The sequence below is a fragment of the Etheostoma spectabile genome, unplaced genomic scaffold (assembly GCF_008692095.1).
Source record: "Etheostoma spectabile isolate EspeVRDwgs_2016 unplaced genomic scaffold, UIUC_Espe_1.0 scaffold00006853, whole genome shotgun sequence".
Classification (NCBI taxonomy): Eukaryota; Metazoa; Chordata; class Actinopteri; order Perciformes; family Percidae; genus Etheostoma; species Etheostoma spectabile.
Genome location: NW_022603429.1, coordinates 5314 through 19368, shown reverse-complemented (window position 1 = coordinate 19368; position 14055 = coordinate 5314). Strand labels below are relative to the sequence as shown.

Here is a 14055-nt window from a genome sequence, read left to right as displayed (position 1 = left end):
GACAGACAGACACCAAAAACAGCAATAAACCTTTCATCAATCTTATTATCTTGAAGAAAAAAATACACTATGAACATATGTTTCATGTTGGAAATATACAGACCTGGGGTCTCATTTATAAAACTGTGCGTAGAATCCTTACAAAACCTGTCCATATGTAAGGGAGTAAAAATGCACTTAATTAATTCTAATGTTTAATTTAATCTTAATCATGCCCCTATTGTCCCTCCTAAGTTGCCTTAACTTCTGTGTCCTCCTCACATTACGGTCTCATGGTGCTGAGGTGGGTCTCGTGTAAAATGCTGCTGCGCTATTTTTTTATTCTTTGGAAACTGTGTTGTGACCCTCCAAGCCTCAAAGCTTAGCACCATATTAACTAAGCTGTTAAGTGTCATATTTTGGTTTAGAATAGTTGTAACGATGCTTTGTTAACTCTTTGTCTTTTGGCACTGTTCTGTGCAATGTAAAAAGCAACGTCTAGGAGCAGAGGTCCAGAGAAATAAGGAAAAGTAGAGCAGAAGCCAATTAATATTGTCTTCTGCAGAGTAAATAAATATTGGAAAATTGTCAGCTGGAGTCATCTGTCTTCACAAACTAATTAAATGTTACACGTACGCCCCAAAAAATGGCCTATGCCAAAAAAGAAATTCAGATTTATAAAACTGTGTACGCACATCTGTTCGCAATGTTCCCTTTATAAATCACAGATTATATAATAGTGTGTGTATGTGAATCAGCCTCTTATCACCTTATCTCTATGCTAATGGTAACCATGTTTAGTGGTCTAGTCGTGAATTTAGATTCTTTCTGAATACAGCACGATTGTATTGGTACATAAACCAGTCAATTTCCTTAACAGGTTTTGCTTTTAGCACTCACCTTAGCAAACACCTGTGTCCTGTGAAGAGAGCTGGGTAGAGCCAGGATGTCAAGGAAAAGTCTATGCAAGGCAGAGTGGGGCCTAATGGCAGACAGCATCTGAATAGACAACATGAGCAACTCTTGTAATGACATTTGATAGCTACTGAACGATCACTTTATCTATACTACTTAAAGTGTGCATATTCTGCTTTTTGGCTTTTCCCCTTCCTTTATTGTGTAATATATATTTTTGTGCATGTTTTAGGTTTACAAAGTGAAAATGCCCCAACGGACATACCATCTCCAACAGAAAACACTGTTCACAAACTGCTCCAAACAGCTCTACTGTAGTCCAGCCTTTACTTCAGAGACAGACGTTATAATACTAGCCTAGCTGCTAGCATGGCACGCCCTCATACTCTGCTCCTGACTGGCTAGTAGTCCTTACCTAGGTACTGTCAGGGCACGTCCTCATACTCTGCTTCTGACTGGCTAGTAGTCCTTACCTGGGTACTGCCAGGGCACGCCCTCCTACTCTGCTTCTGACTGGCTAGTAGTCCTTACCTAGGTACTGTCAGGGCAACGCCCTCATACTTTGCTTCTGACTGGCTAGTAGTCCTTCCCTACGTATTGTCAGGGCACGTCCTCATACTCTGCTTCTGACTGGCTAGTAGTCCTTACCTGGGTACTGTCAGGGCACGTCCTCAAACTCTGCTTCTGACTGGCTAGTAGTCCTTACCTAGGTACTGCACATTCGCGACTTCCAACAAAGATGGAACAGAAGTGAGATGTCTCACACAGCAGTTAAAACAGAGAGCTCAACACAAAATTGAATAGTAACCTATTCTGATATAACCTTGAAATACAATTATGAATGTGAAACTGAGCATAAGAAGAGCACTTTAAGATTAAGAACAGTAAAACAGAAAAATAAAATAGATTAGGTGGGAACATTTCTAATAAGGTAATAGCACAGAAAAAATTGTTTTCTTGTTCATGAGCTACTGCACGACATCTACTCATTCCGTATCCGCTGGGCAATCTTGATCCATTGTGTTGTCAGTTTACCTTTGCCCAGCAATGACGCTGTTCCTGCTTTACTGTTTTTATGAAATTGGAGTAGTCGCGGTCCAGGGGGTGTCTTCCTAAAGCCCCAGCGGAAAACAGACCCAGCTGTACAGACATCTCGGACAGCGCTTGGCTGGACAATTTGGGACACTGAGGAGAAAACACAGATATCATAAGAATGAATATCCAGATTAGATTAGGTCAAGCATAGAGACATCCCAGGGGTACATGTTTTACATTTCAATTTTGTTTTTACCAAATGCAGATTCAATGATTAAGCTACGTTTGTTTCTGATTCAAGATCAATCTTTTGAATGATAGGATATTGGTAACCTTTATCTCAAGATAGATATTTTAAGAGGTTCTGTTTTAAAGCTAGTGAAGATATTGGTATAATATGAAACTAGACAATCAAAGGACTTAATGTCCAAATAGCGCTTTTCCCCTAATTTAATCAATAGTAAATCAAATTGGAAAATAAATTTGGATTTTGCTCTTTACAGAAATAAATCTTCTTACATTGATATTGTCAGAATGCTTCAGCACTTGGTGGATATTCCTCAGTGTCACATCTCCAAGATGCTCAGGCAGACTCTCTGCTAAACTCTGCAGCGTTGCTTTATAGAAAGTCGCTGCATCCTGCAGGAAGTCCAACCTCTCCTGTTCCCCCAGATCCACGACAGCGGTGGCCCACATGAATTCTCTGGCAGGAGCACCCACGTGCACCTCTGCTACGGGGAGCATCTCCGTCGTATTTTGAAGGAGATGCAGATCTCGCTTTCTGAGAAAGCGCTTGGCGATGGAGGGTCGGAAAAGACTCGTTGCGTAGGAGTGAACCAGCATAGAGGCCAGCTGGAGCTCCACAGGCACGAGCGCTGTGCCACCCTGCTGATACTCTTGAAAAGCTCGGAGGGGATCCAAAATGGAGGCGAGAAACATGAATCGCAGTTTGACCTTAGCATCCATCAGCCGGCTTCTGATCTGGTCAACATCCTCTGCTTTCTTTAGTGACTTGTAATAATCCACTAAAAACCTCCAGCTGCTTGCCATCTTTTGCACAGCATGGATGATAAACAAACACTGTGCAGATATAGGATGGGATGGGTTATAAGACTCTGCATCAGCAAATAGCTCTTTAAGACCCCTAAGGACCTGGGGGCAGGTGTAGTAGTGATAGTGGATGTCTCTAACCAGGTCAACCACGCAATCAAAGGACGCCAAAGTCCGGCCTGGCATGCTCTTCGTGCCATCCCAGGGAGGCCGCAAAGTGATACTAACCTAGAGTTGAAAGCCTGAAAGCGAGAAACAAACACCTGGCTCACCCCCGGGTGTGCAGCGTTACAGTAAAATGCAACAATGTTGGACAAAGGAAAGCCCGTTTCTTCAGCGTCTCAATCAGACGCTGTGCGTCTGTATCTGCAGCGTGTGTGTCTGTGACAGCGTCAGCGTCCGCTGGGGTTTGTGGATCAACAGGGTCAACACTCATCTGCAGAGTGAGCAGCGGCTTCACCACACTGACCCCTGACTTCTGGTCCATGTAGCCAACCAGGACAACACTCGTGTTCTGTCCTCCACCCAGCTCTACGCCCACATACAGGTAGAGGCAGTACGGCGTGTGGGAGCAGGCCTTACTGATGTTTATATTGTGTGTTGGACTCAAGAAGGCAGACCCTAAAGGGCCAGAAATCTGAGTCTCTTTACTTGTATTGGAGTGTGTGCCCACATTGTTATTACAGTATCTTCTGATAAACTGTAACAAAGTAGAACTGGTCCCTTCATTTCCTTTTCCACTGCTGCTGCTTCTTCTTGCTTCACCTTCTCCGCTGCCTTTTCTTTCACGGTTGTCTCCATTTTCTCTGTTTCCTGCTCCACCTTCCCACCTGTCACTTCCATTACATCGTCATCATCATCTGATATCACCATATCATTTCTTGTTTGTATTCAAACTCTCCGGAACTTTTTCTTTCTTGGTTCTTCCACGGCTTTGCCCTCTACCTTCACAATTATCTCCAGTTTCTGAGGAGGGGTCTGGGAGGAATGCCCATCTATAATGGGAGTAGAAATACATTAATAGTGCTTTCACGCATGCCGCATGTAAATCTGTTAAGTAAACACAAACCTTTTGTCCTCTGTTACATCAATGTTCATTTGGCTTTCATGAGACATTACACGACTGTCACAAAAAGAGCAACAATGGGTGCACAATAATTAGCACCTGGTGCACAAAAGGCAGTGTTTTATATATTTTTTTAATGTCTATGTATTATTTGACATGAGTCTCCTCAACAGCTTATGATTGTCTCATCCACTGTTTCACAATTTATGAAACAGATTCCACTTTTTGTGCACCAGTTAATAATAATAAGCGATGTGTTAATAACACCACTCTTAATAGGATAAACAAACTGCATTTCATATCTCGTATGTGCGTATTTAAACATGTGCCGATAGAGCCATGTGTTGATGCGATGTTCAAAGTGCTGGTTAGGATTAAGGTCTGACTTCGTTGGATTGTTGTTGTGACCTTTACATAAAAAAAGTGTGAGGAAGACAATGAAGAATCCCACCATAAACAAACAATAATTTAACAAAGTCTTACTACAATGTAAGTGTTACATATACATTAGGGTGCATCAAAAAACACAATTCTTGAATTCTGATATGGCTGGGTGCTAAAAGTGTTCCAATACATGTAGAAACAACACATGCAAAATATTTTTCCAATACATGATGATTTAGGGGTGCCACCACACATCTGTTTTTGTTGGATAAAGTGGTAAACAGTGCTCAATGGTCGCCATGGAGATCTGAGGTAAACAACACTGCAGCTCAAGAAAACTAAGGTGATCTTTCTGTTAAATTGTGTTGGGTATGTATTATTACATATTACTAACATATCTGTAGTTGTGTCTTTGTATACTTAAGTCATATTTATAGGTATTACATCTAGATAACGTTAGCTAGCAACAGTTTGCTAACCACAGTTAGCTATCTACGTTAGCTAAGCTATTAAGCTTAACATCAACAGTATTCTAGAGTGGACAATGTCAAATTCAGAGTATTGATGTCTTATGTTTATTGTGAGTAGCATTGTAGTTGTTACAGGAAATTAACATTTTAAATATAAGAATATTTGCGAGCACAGCTAGCTACTCTGGTAGTGATTTAACGGTAAGTTATGATGAAGTTAGACTATGTAAAGCTAAAATTTGAGGCTTATGCAAGCATGGTTTATCATAATTGAGTCATATTAAGTATGCCAAGATATGATTTTAAACACTATCCTTGAGCTTGTATCCTTTTCATTCTCAGGCACTGCACAACACAACCCACCCCAGGATCCAGCTCTAAGATGCTGCCCTCACCAACTGGTCCCTGCCAGACTAGCAGTCGCATCCTGGTTTTTGGTCTGGGCCCCAGCATCACCAGTGAGGATGGCATCATCACCGGTGCCAAACTGCCAACTGGTCGCCAGATCTTACGTTGCATGCTTGCCAAGAAACCTGGTGCAAATGGAGCGTTGTCGCAGTTCGAAGCAGCCAAGGTTGTCCTGGAGCAGGTGCGGCCATTTTACAAGAAAGCCAACATCCCAATGGTGAGCGACAAGCGTGCGTGCCACAAGATGGTAGACTTAGTCAATGCTAACAACAAGCTGCGGAAAATCTCCCAGGCCAAGCGATCCAGTGAGACTACAGCGAAACAATTGGAGAAAATGGAGTGCAGACTTGATGCCACATTTCCGCTGTGGCCTCCAAATGTGGAAAAGCTAATTGATAATCCAGAAGACCTAGCTTTCTTGGCCAGCATGAAGACCGACAGAGTGGCCACATTTGGTGTATTGGACAAAAAGCTGCAGCTCAAGGTGAAGCGGCGAGAGGAGCGTCAAGCTGCCGCAGCAGCCAGGCTGTTCCACTGTGAAAAGGAGCTGGAGGAGATGACTGCAATGTCCAGCTTGGTGTCGGAGAGTGATGAGGAGCCAGAGGAGGATACTAATACAGTCTGTCCACCATCTGAGGGCGAACCATCCCACAAGTGTAAGAAGACTGGAGCAAGTGTCAAGCGTAAGAAGACTGGAACAAACGTCTTCATTCCACATGATATCCTTAGCCGACCAAGTGTCGTGTCACTGGCTACAAGGTTGAAGATGTCACCAATGCAACAGGCTCTTGCCAACCACCAGCTTGGCTGACCTCACCAATAAGGATTGCTGGTTTGGGATGCACCAGCTGCACATTGATCCAGAATTTATGTCTCTTGATGTGAAGGAATGGGCAACCAATGCTGCGTTCAAAAAAAGTGAGGTCAATGTATGTGCAATGAACGTGGTCAATGACTGTGCCGAGCGTGGCGTCAAGCTCACGTCCGACTTCGTCGCAGTGGCCAGGAAGGAGCAGCACCTGCAGAATGTGGTGCAGGCAGTTGAACATGACCGCAGCCAACAGCCAAACCATCGCCACTGCAAACGCAAGCTAACGCCTGAATAGGACGGTTACTCTTGGGTGGCAGGTAGGGAGACATATCTGGGGGGAGACACACTGGCTAGGTTCAGAGTTCAGGTTCCATTTCCTCTCTCTTTCTCCCTGGTGATGTTGCTCAGTGGAGCGGACTCTGGCACAGACTGAGCAATTGTTTGAAAGTTTAGTTAGTGTCAGCTCTTACCATTAGGCCCTGTTAGTTGCCAGTGAATTAGCCACTAGAGAGGGTTTGTTCTTTTAAGTGTGTCAGTATCGCTCCGTGTGTTTAACAATAAAGTCAATTAAACTTTATATGTGTGTCCGACATCCATCACTGCTGCACAAAACTCAGGGTAAGGCCACGTGAGGCCACCTCCATTCATTTTGTCTATAGGACAAATGAATGGAGGATCTTGAAAGTTGAATTCTGAGAAATGCCCAAGTTGCCCAAAAGGCAAACATACAACTTTTACTTTGATAACCCTATAGAACTAAAAATTGCCCATTTTTCGAAATTTCACAAAAGTTCATGTGTTAGGTGGCACCCCTAAATCTCAATGGAATTCCTCAAAACTTTGCAAAAGTCATTTTTATGTTAATTGGAACAAAGTGCAATGCCAGCCAAATTGATATTTTGAAATTAAAATTTCCCATTCAAATTTGATGCACCCTAATATACATACTGTTATTTATTTTAGGGCTGTAAAAAATAACGCAATAATAACGAGTTAACGCAAATTCCTTTTTACGCCACACATTGTCTGACACACACACACACACACACACACACACACACACACACACACACACACACCACCACACACACACAACACACACACACACACACACACACACACACACACACACACACACACACACACACACACACACACACTTCTTTATGAGACCAATTCGGAGTGGACGTCACTGACGCTGCACATGCATTGTGATGGCAGAAAAACAACCAAATAATGATGACTATACCGTTATCACAGTACATGAATGGTTTTTCACACAGGACCTTCTTGTAACACAGCCATGGCTAATTAGCTTGGTTATTCCACCACGTTTTAATGCTACGTTGGTTTAAGAAAATGAGCCAAACAGCCGACTGATGAACAGCGGCAGTGCCGGCTCCAGAGATGGAAAAGCTAGCAACTAGCCAGCCCTAACGTTAGCTAATTTAGCTTTAGAAAGAGCTGCCCGAGCTCTCATCCTGCAAAGTAGTCTGTCAGCGGAAGTGAGACTGCAGTGTGAGCTGGGTAGGGACCGGGTCGCTCCATATGTTTATATTTTCCAACCGTCAGCCAGGCCACTGTCAGCCCAGCGACCGGGCTGATGCTGGGGAGATTTAACAGCGCCCCTAACCCATGTTCTCCTCCATCCGCTGGGAGATGAGAGTACAGTACAAACAGCCTAAATTAATTATTTTCAGTCCGTGTTTGTGTTAGCCTACTATTTTCTTTTTGTTCTTGTGAAGCGTCCTTGGGTTTTGGAAAGGCGCTATATAAACAACTTACATCGCCCCTGCAGTCCTTCGAGAGAGACTTGCGCCAGGGCCCTGTTCATAACTGCTTGCAGTACTAGCTATTACGTTGATTGCTACAACAAAATCTTCCTGAAGTCTTGGCTTGTGACAGCTGCAAAAGATCCCGTTTACGTATTTTAATTGATTGACAGTACTCATATCTCAATCAACCACACCTTTGTATGTATATTTGTGTTACTAACTGATTTATCCACTGCTCCTACCTGAGTCAGCAGGAACCATACTCTGTCCACCTCTGGCCTCCAAGGCGTGGTACTCCCTGCCCTTGGCGTTGTTCTTGTCAAAGAACGCCTTAACCAGTGCAGGAAGGTCACGGCCACATCAGATTTCCTCTCCATCAAATCCTTGACGGGGATGTGCTGGAGAGAGGGGAGAGGCTGTTAGTCTCATACTGCGTTTATATCCTTCAGTTAATTCAATTTTATTATGGTTTCAAATCACAACAAGAGTTATCGCAAAACACGTTACAGATAGAGTTGGTCTAGACCACGGTAGCAATTATAGTACCAATAAAGACAATAAGTTAGGTTTAAGGAGTGTTTCTATTGCTGGTTTGAAAACAATAAATAGGCCTGTTAAACATAGACATAAATCAGAATACATTTTCAAAATGTAAATCAGTCCTGAGACAACCAATACTGGATTTTAGAGGCTGATATTGTAAAACTGTGTGAACTGTGTGAAACTGTCTAAAAAGATATGTCAGCCAATATTCTTTTTCAAAGTGAACATAAGCAAACACTTTCAAGATATAGATCCTTTTTTTTGACCAACATGTGTGCCGAGTGCAACACTTTACAGCTGAACCAAAAACTTGGACACACCATTTCTAAACTAAAGCATTTCTATAATGTGATTTTCTTATTATTTAACATGAAGACTCATACCGATACATCTACATTGAGTAAATATCTTGCGGATGTATTATTTATAAAAGTAATTCTGTGCACATCCCACCTTCTGGCAGGTGCAGGACAAATGAAAAAAACACTGCTTCAAGCTTGCATATAAATGCAAAGGCAACGTTTCAACCTGCTGGGTCTTCTTCAGGCAGATGGTGGATATATATATAAAATGTTATACTTTTTCAGATTTACCCCTTTTGTTACAACACTTACTCGCAACACTCCGACTGTCCTGAATGCAGCTTGTAGTAAACTGTAGTTGTGAATAATGTCCACCATGTCGTTGCTTTGGAACCGGACCTGGAGAGGTCCAGGGACTGCGGAAACAACCAGTCCATCAGCTGGCAATAGGCTGCACCTGGACAACACACACACACACCACACACTCAATAATAGGCAGCCAGGTGATGTGAAAAGAGCATGAAAGCTCAGCCCACCCTCCACAGAGCCAAAGTATAAAAAAAATATTCACGATAACAGCACAGCTCAAGATGGTTTGTTGAGGTTTCATTCACACGCTGACCTACCTGTGCATACCTGCCCAATCTTGGTGAAGCCTGTCTGTAAAGTCTCATTGAGCCATGCCAGCAGCTCATAAAGGTTTGGCCGCCCAATGCCACCCACAGGTACATTCACTGCCACGTTCAGGTCCATCTCCTACAGGGATGGACTTGCAAAAACACCACGGAAACATATATTTACTTAAGAATCAGACAAACACTGATCCATTACTAAACAAATCGACAAGTCGGACTTAGAAGTCATATTTTTGGATCTTCTTCTTACAGCAATTTGGAATCCCTATGACTCAATTTTCTGCTATTTGCAACTCCCCATCTGTTAGTAGGGAATTTTGGATCCAGTTATTCAGCCCCTACAGCACCAGAAAGCTTAAATAAGGTGTTGTTGAAATATGGAAAAGGTCATGAGGCTTCTGGGTATTATTCTATGCTTACACAGAACCTGGGGACTTGGACTGGACTACGTGATAACCTATGTCGGATTGCAGGGACCCAGGTTTCATTCAGACCAATATTATTTGTTCTGGGAAATATTTTACATGTGATGGATAAGCACGTAAGAAGCTGGGTCCAGATCAGTTTAATGATAGCCAGACAGATTTTTTAGGATGGAGGAATTAGGGGGTGTCGTCAATCCAGGAGTGGGCTTGTGTGGCTAGGGCGGCGTTTTTTAAGATTTAAACAACTTGCCAGATTGGACATGTATAATAGACAATGGGGAAAGTATTTGAGCAGTCTGGTGGACTCATAAAAGGCTTTGTGCTGGAGAGAGGAATGTATGCTGTGTTTATGGTTCATTTATACATATGTTCTTTTGGTTTATAGATTGTCTATTTTGTTATTATTTTGTTGTATGGCTTTGAATATTGTGGTTGCTGTGTCAGCTTTTCTTTCTTTTTTGTCTAGTCACAAATCACACAACCAACAATTCTACTTCCATTTCAAAACAATATGTCAAACACCCTGCACATGCTCATTAACTGTAGGGCTTTTCCCTCTCCCGCGAAAATGCTGCTTTCAGGTTGCGTCAAAGTGCCGTTCATCTCAACTTCAACTGATGAAAAGCAACCTACTACTAGAAGAACTCGGGATTTGGCGATGTGCTTCATTTTATTTTACTCCCTTTAGTCAACCACCTAGTAATTCGAGCTGTCCACGTGTTAATAAGGACAATTAGAACTGGAATTTAAAAAGCCAATGAATTAATTACGCTCACAGCCTTTACAATGAACAAGAAAGCAACTAACGGTAACGTTACTTCTGTCATTTGTTTGCGAACACAAGTTCAAACTGGTATGAAATAGAGCAACTGCGTTTCCAAATTAGCCTAAACAAATATATTACCTTTATTTGCAATAGAGGCAGAATACCCCCCGGAATGGAACACAACTCTCCGTTTACCATTAACATGCATTGCGCGGAGGAGCCTCCTCTATGTTCCGTCTGCGAACAACCAGCCTACGAATGTATGTGAATGAAAGTTGCTGTGTAGTTGGATGTACTGTCAACATGTTAAAGAACCCAGAACTACGTTCTTTACTAACTGTCAAACCAAAAAAACTTAGCTTTTATGAAGACAAAAGGGACTACAGACGTGAAGCTATCAGCAGAATGAAAAGACTTGTAGGATCCTGACACTAACCTAAGGTTATGCCCAACGTTAATTTACGTGTGCAGCAGACATGTTGTTTCCAAGTCAAATATCTAAATGTCCGTTTCAGGCTAACGTTAATATATGTCTGCAAGTTAACGCTAAGTTTAAGTATTTTGACATTATACGCGTTAGAGTGAAATGTGGATGGTTACAAGTCTTAACTTGCCAACATTAGCTTACTTACAGCTAAATTGTCCGCTCTGGTAGACAAATGGTTATAAAATAATCCTTTGACATGCTTAAATCTAATGTTTTAGCTAGCTGCCTGTATTTTGTTAGCATTACAGCTGGTAGTTGTATACTGTGGCGCCGACTGTGTTCTCTTCAGATGGGCGTGACTTTGAGAGTATGACGCCAAGCTCCCTGAATGCAACTATTTTTGTATGGATGAACGGTCTCTACTCAAATCATACTACAGCGGGAAGCGTTTTGACCAATAGAAACGATGGATTCAGGTCAGAAAATATCGGCGTCACACAGTGAGGTGAAAACAAGAAATCTGAGCTCAAATCAGCTGTTAGCAGCGAGTTCCGCAAGAGACGCCATGATGGACCGTGTTACTAGATGGAAAGCTATGGGACTGGAATGCGACGCCGGGTCCAAACAATATCACATAAAAACCAAGTTATAACAATCTTGAAGAACAAGACTATTGAATCCCTGGTAGTAATGTCACCATGAAAAAATACTGTGTAGGTTACATAAAAGTCGAATTCCCCAGTGCGGAATGCACTAAAGAATAAACTTTTCTATGGTCAACATTGAGTCAACAGGTCTACAGCGACCAAACCATGAAACTATGTTAGTTGTTGAATTAAATGTCTTGCCCCTTGCTCAGCTTTTTATTTAATTAGCTTTAATATATTATAATGCATATTTTACGATTTTGCTACCTAAAAAATGTTTTAAATACGTTGTATTTACGGTGTTTATTCCCTGCCATTTTGATTTTATTTCACAAAGAACTCATACTTGATTTTTTTCAGAAGCTAGTTATCTTAATTTAAATCCCAACGATTAAGCTAAATTGGTTTATTTTAGGAACAGACCTTAACTAAACGTAAAGTTAGCTAGCTAGCTAGTAACGTTACGTTACAGCCGGCGCGGCTACAACGCAAGCTAACACGTAGCTAAACTAACATAACATTATGATGTGACGTTATGATGTAGTACAGTTGAGTTCACGAACTTGTCTTTTACAAACAATTGGGAGTTTTAATGTTAAATTATTTGGCAAGATATTAATAAAAGAAAATCGTGTACTCACCCTCTCTGCTTCGGTCCTTGTGAGTATTTAAACTAACGTTACCAGTCTCAGACTCCCCCACCCTCCACAACCCATAAACCCACCCCTCGATACTCAACTCAGCTAACATTAGGCTAGCTACCGCTCTGCCAGTTAGCTAGCTAGGTGATGGTGATAATAACGTAACTAACGTTAGAATGAATAACGTTACCAAAAAATGCAACAAAATGTTAACTTTAGTCATGCGTTTATTATTCTTTAAACGCTTTGTTAGATTTTGGTGCTAACTTTGCTACAGTTAGCAAGATTCCCTGAGTAGCTTTGAAGCCAATTTTAGTTTGCTCAACCATACCTAGATACCACGTTGGCCGATTTTGTTCAGTGGATTATCCATCGAAGCTAACGCCATATTGGTTGGAAAAAAACAGTTCTTGGCTCATAAAGAACTTCCTTTCTAAACAAGGACAAAACAGAAATTCTAGTTAATGGTGGGACAAATGTATTTTAACACCATCCTCTATGGTAGTTCCATTCTTCAAACCCAACAGTAAATATGGATGTGAAAAACACACTAAAGTAGAATTACTCTTTCATCTTCAGCACATTGCCCAAATTCTTTATTTTCTAACACAATCATGTGGACTGTGTGGCTAGGCTAACTGTTGCTAAATCACATTAGCCTACATGTAAACTTTAAATGGAGAAGACTCCTTACTCTTTAAATTGTCTCACTTATTACCTTATATTGTCCATATTTAATGCTGGTCTCTAGACTCTAGTTTTGCACTATTGGACTCATTTGCACTACCACCATGACACACACTCTGGTAGAGCACCTTACCTTACCATGCATACTGACACATTGAATCACATGGTCAGTCCCTGCCCAGGCACTGCAAACGTCTCATGCTTATACTTCCCTTAGTACATTCATGGGGATTTATTATTTAGTATCTTTTCTTTAATGTTCATACAGTATTATCTATGTGGATTTGTCATTTTATCATCCTGTTTATCATGTATGTGTATGTTGTGTGCGATGTCTTTAAGCCATGGGACCTTGAATTTCCCCTTGGGGATCACTAAAGTATCTATCTCTCTATCTACCTATCTATCTATCTATCTATCTATCTATCTATCTATCTATCTATCTATCATCCATCCATCCATCCAATGCTAAGACGACAAAGCTGCTGGCTGTGTTATCAACCAAAAGATAAATAACCAGTCTTATAAAGGGGCTAACAACTTTCCGGTTGGATGGGAGCTGCGCTTTCAGTGGTAAAACCTGGGTGGTGGTGTTTGCATCTACACTAACAACAGCTGGTGTAACAATGACAAGGTGGTCACAAGTCATTGCTCTCTGAACATCAAGTTTTTGACCATAAAATGTCGACCCTTCTATCTGCCCAGGGAATTTACCAACGTCATCATCACTTCTGTTTACATCCCCCCCAGTGCTAACTCCAAGGAGGCTTTGAGTGTGCTCTACCGCTCCATCAGTGACTTGCAAACTACACATCCAAAGGGTGTCTTCATTGTTGCTGGGGACTTTAATCAGGCCAACATGAAGACAGTTCTCCCCCATTTCTATCAGTATGTGAAGTTTGCAACCAGAGGGTCAAAACACCACTAGACATAGCCTACATAAACATCAAGGCAGCATTCAAGGCCGCCCCCTGCCCCCACTTTGGCTCATCAGACCATCTCTGTAATGCTAATTCCTGCATACAGGCCCCTGCTCACCAGAGAAAAACCCACTGTGAAGCAGGATCAGTGTCAGCATTACAGGACTGT

At 41.8% G+C, this 14055-nt stretch overlaps 1 protein-coding gene and 1 long non-coding RNA gene across 2 annotated transcripts in view; both read right to left on the bottom strand.

Annotated features, from left to right (window-relative positions):
* Positions 1-12511, bottom strand: part of LOC116678279 (uncharacterized) — a 28863-nt gene extending 16352 nt beyond the window's left edge. Inside the window, 13 exon segments of the mRNA XM_032508255.1 lie at positions 880-978; positions 1930-2079; positions 2449-3149; positions 3152-3307; positions 3310-3826; positions 5263-5479; positions 5843-5972; positions 6125-6326; positions 8136-8291; positions 9051-9139; positions 9142-9195; positions 9365-9507; positions 12280-12511. Of these exon segments, the coding sequence (XP_032364146.1) occupies positions 880-978; positions 1930-2079; positions 2449-3149; positions 3152-3307; positions 3310-3826; positions 5263-5479; positions 5843-5972; positions 6125-6326; positions 8136-8291; positions 9051-9139; positions 9142-9195; positions 9365-9491 (2598 nt within the window). The 5' untranslated portion in view covers positions 9492-9507; positions 12280-12511.
* LOC116678280 (uncharacterized) lies at positions 3893-8224 on the bottom strand. The gene is made up of 2 exons (XR_004329209.1): positions 8136-8224; positions 3893-3974 (listed from the first exon to the last, which is right to left on the bottom strand). It is a non-coding gene; the product is annotated as an uncharacterized LOC116678280 (long non-coding RNA).
* Positions 12512-14055: the final 1544 nt, after the last annotated feature.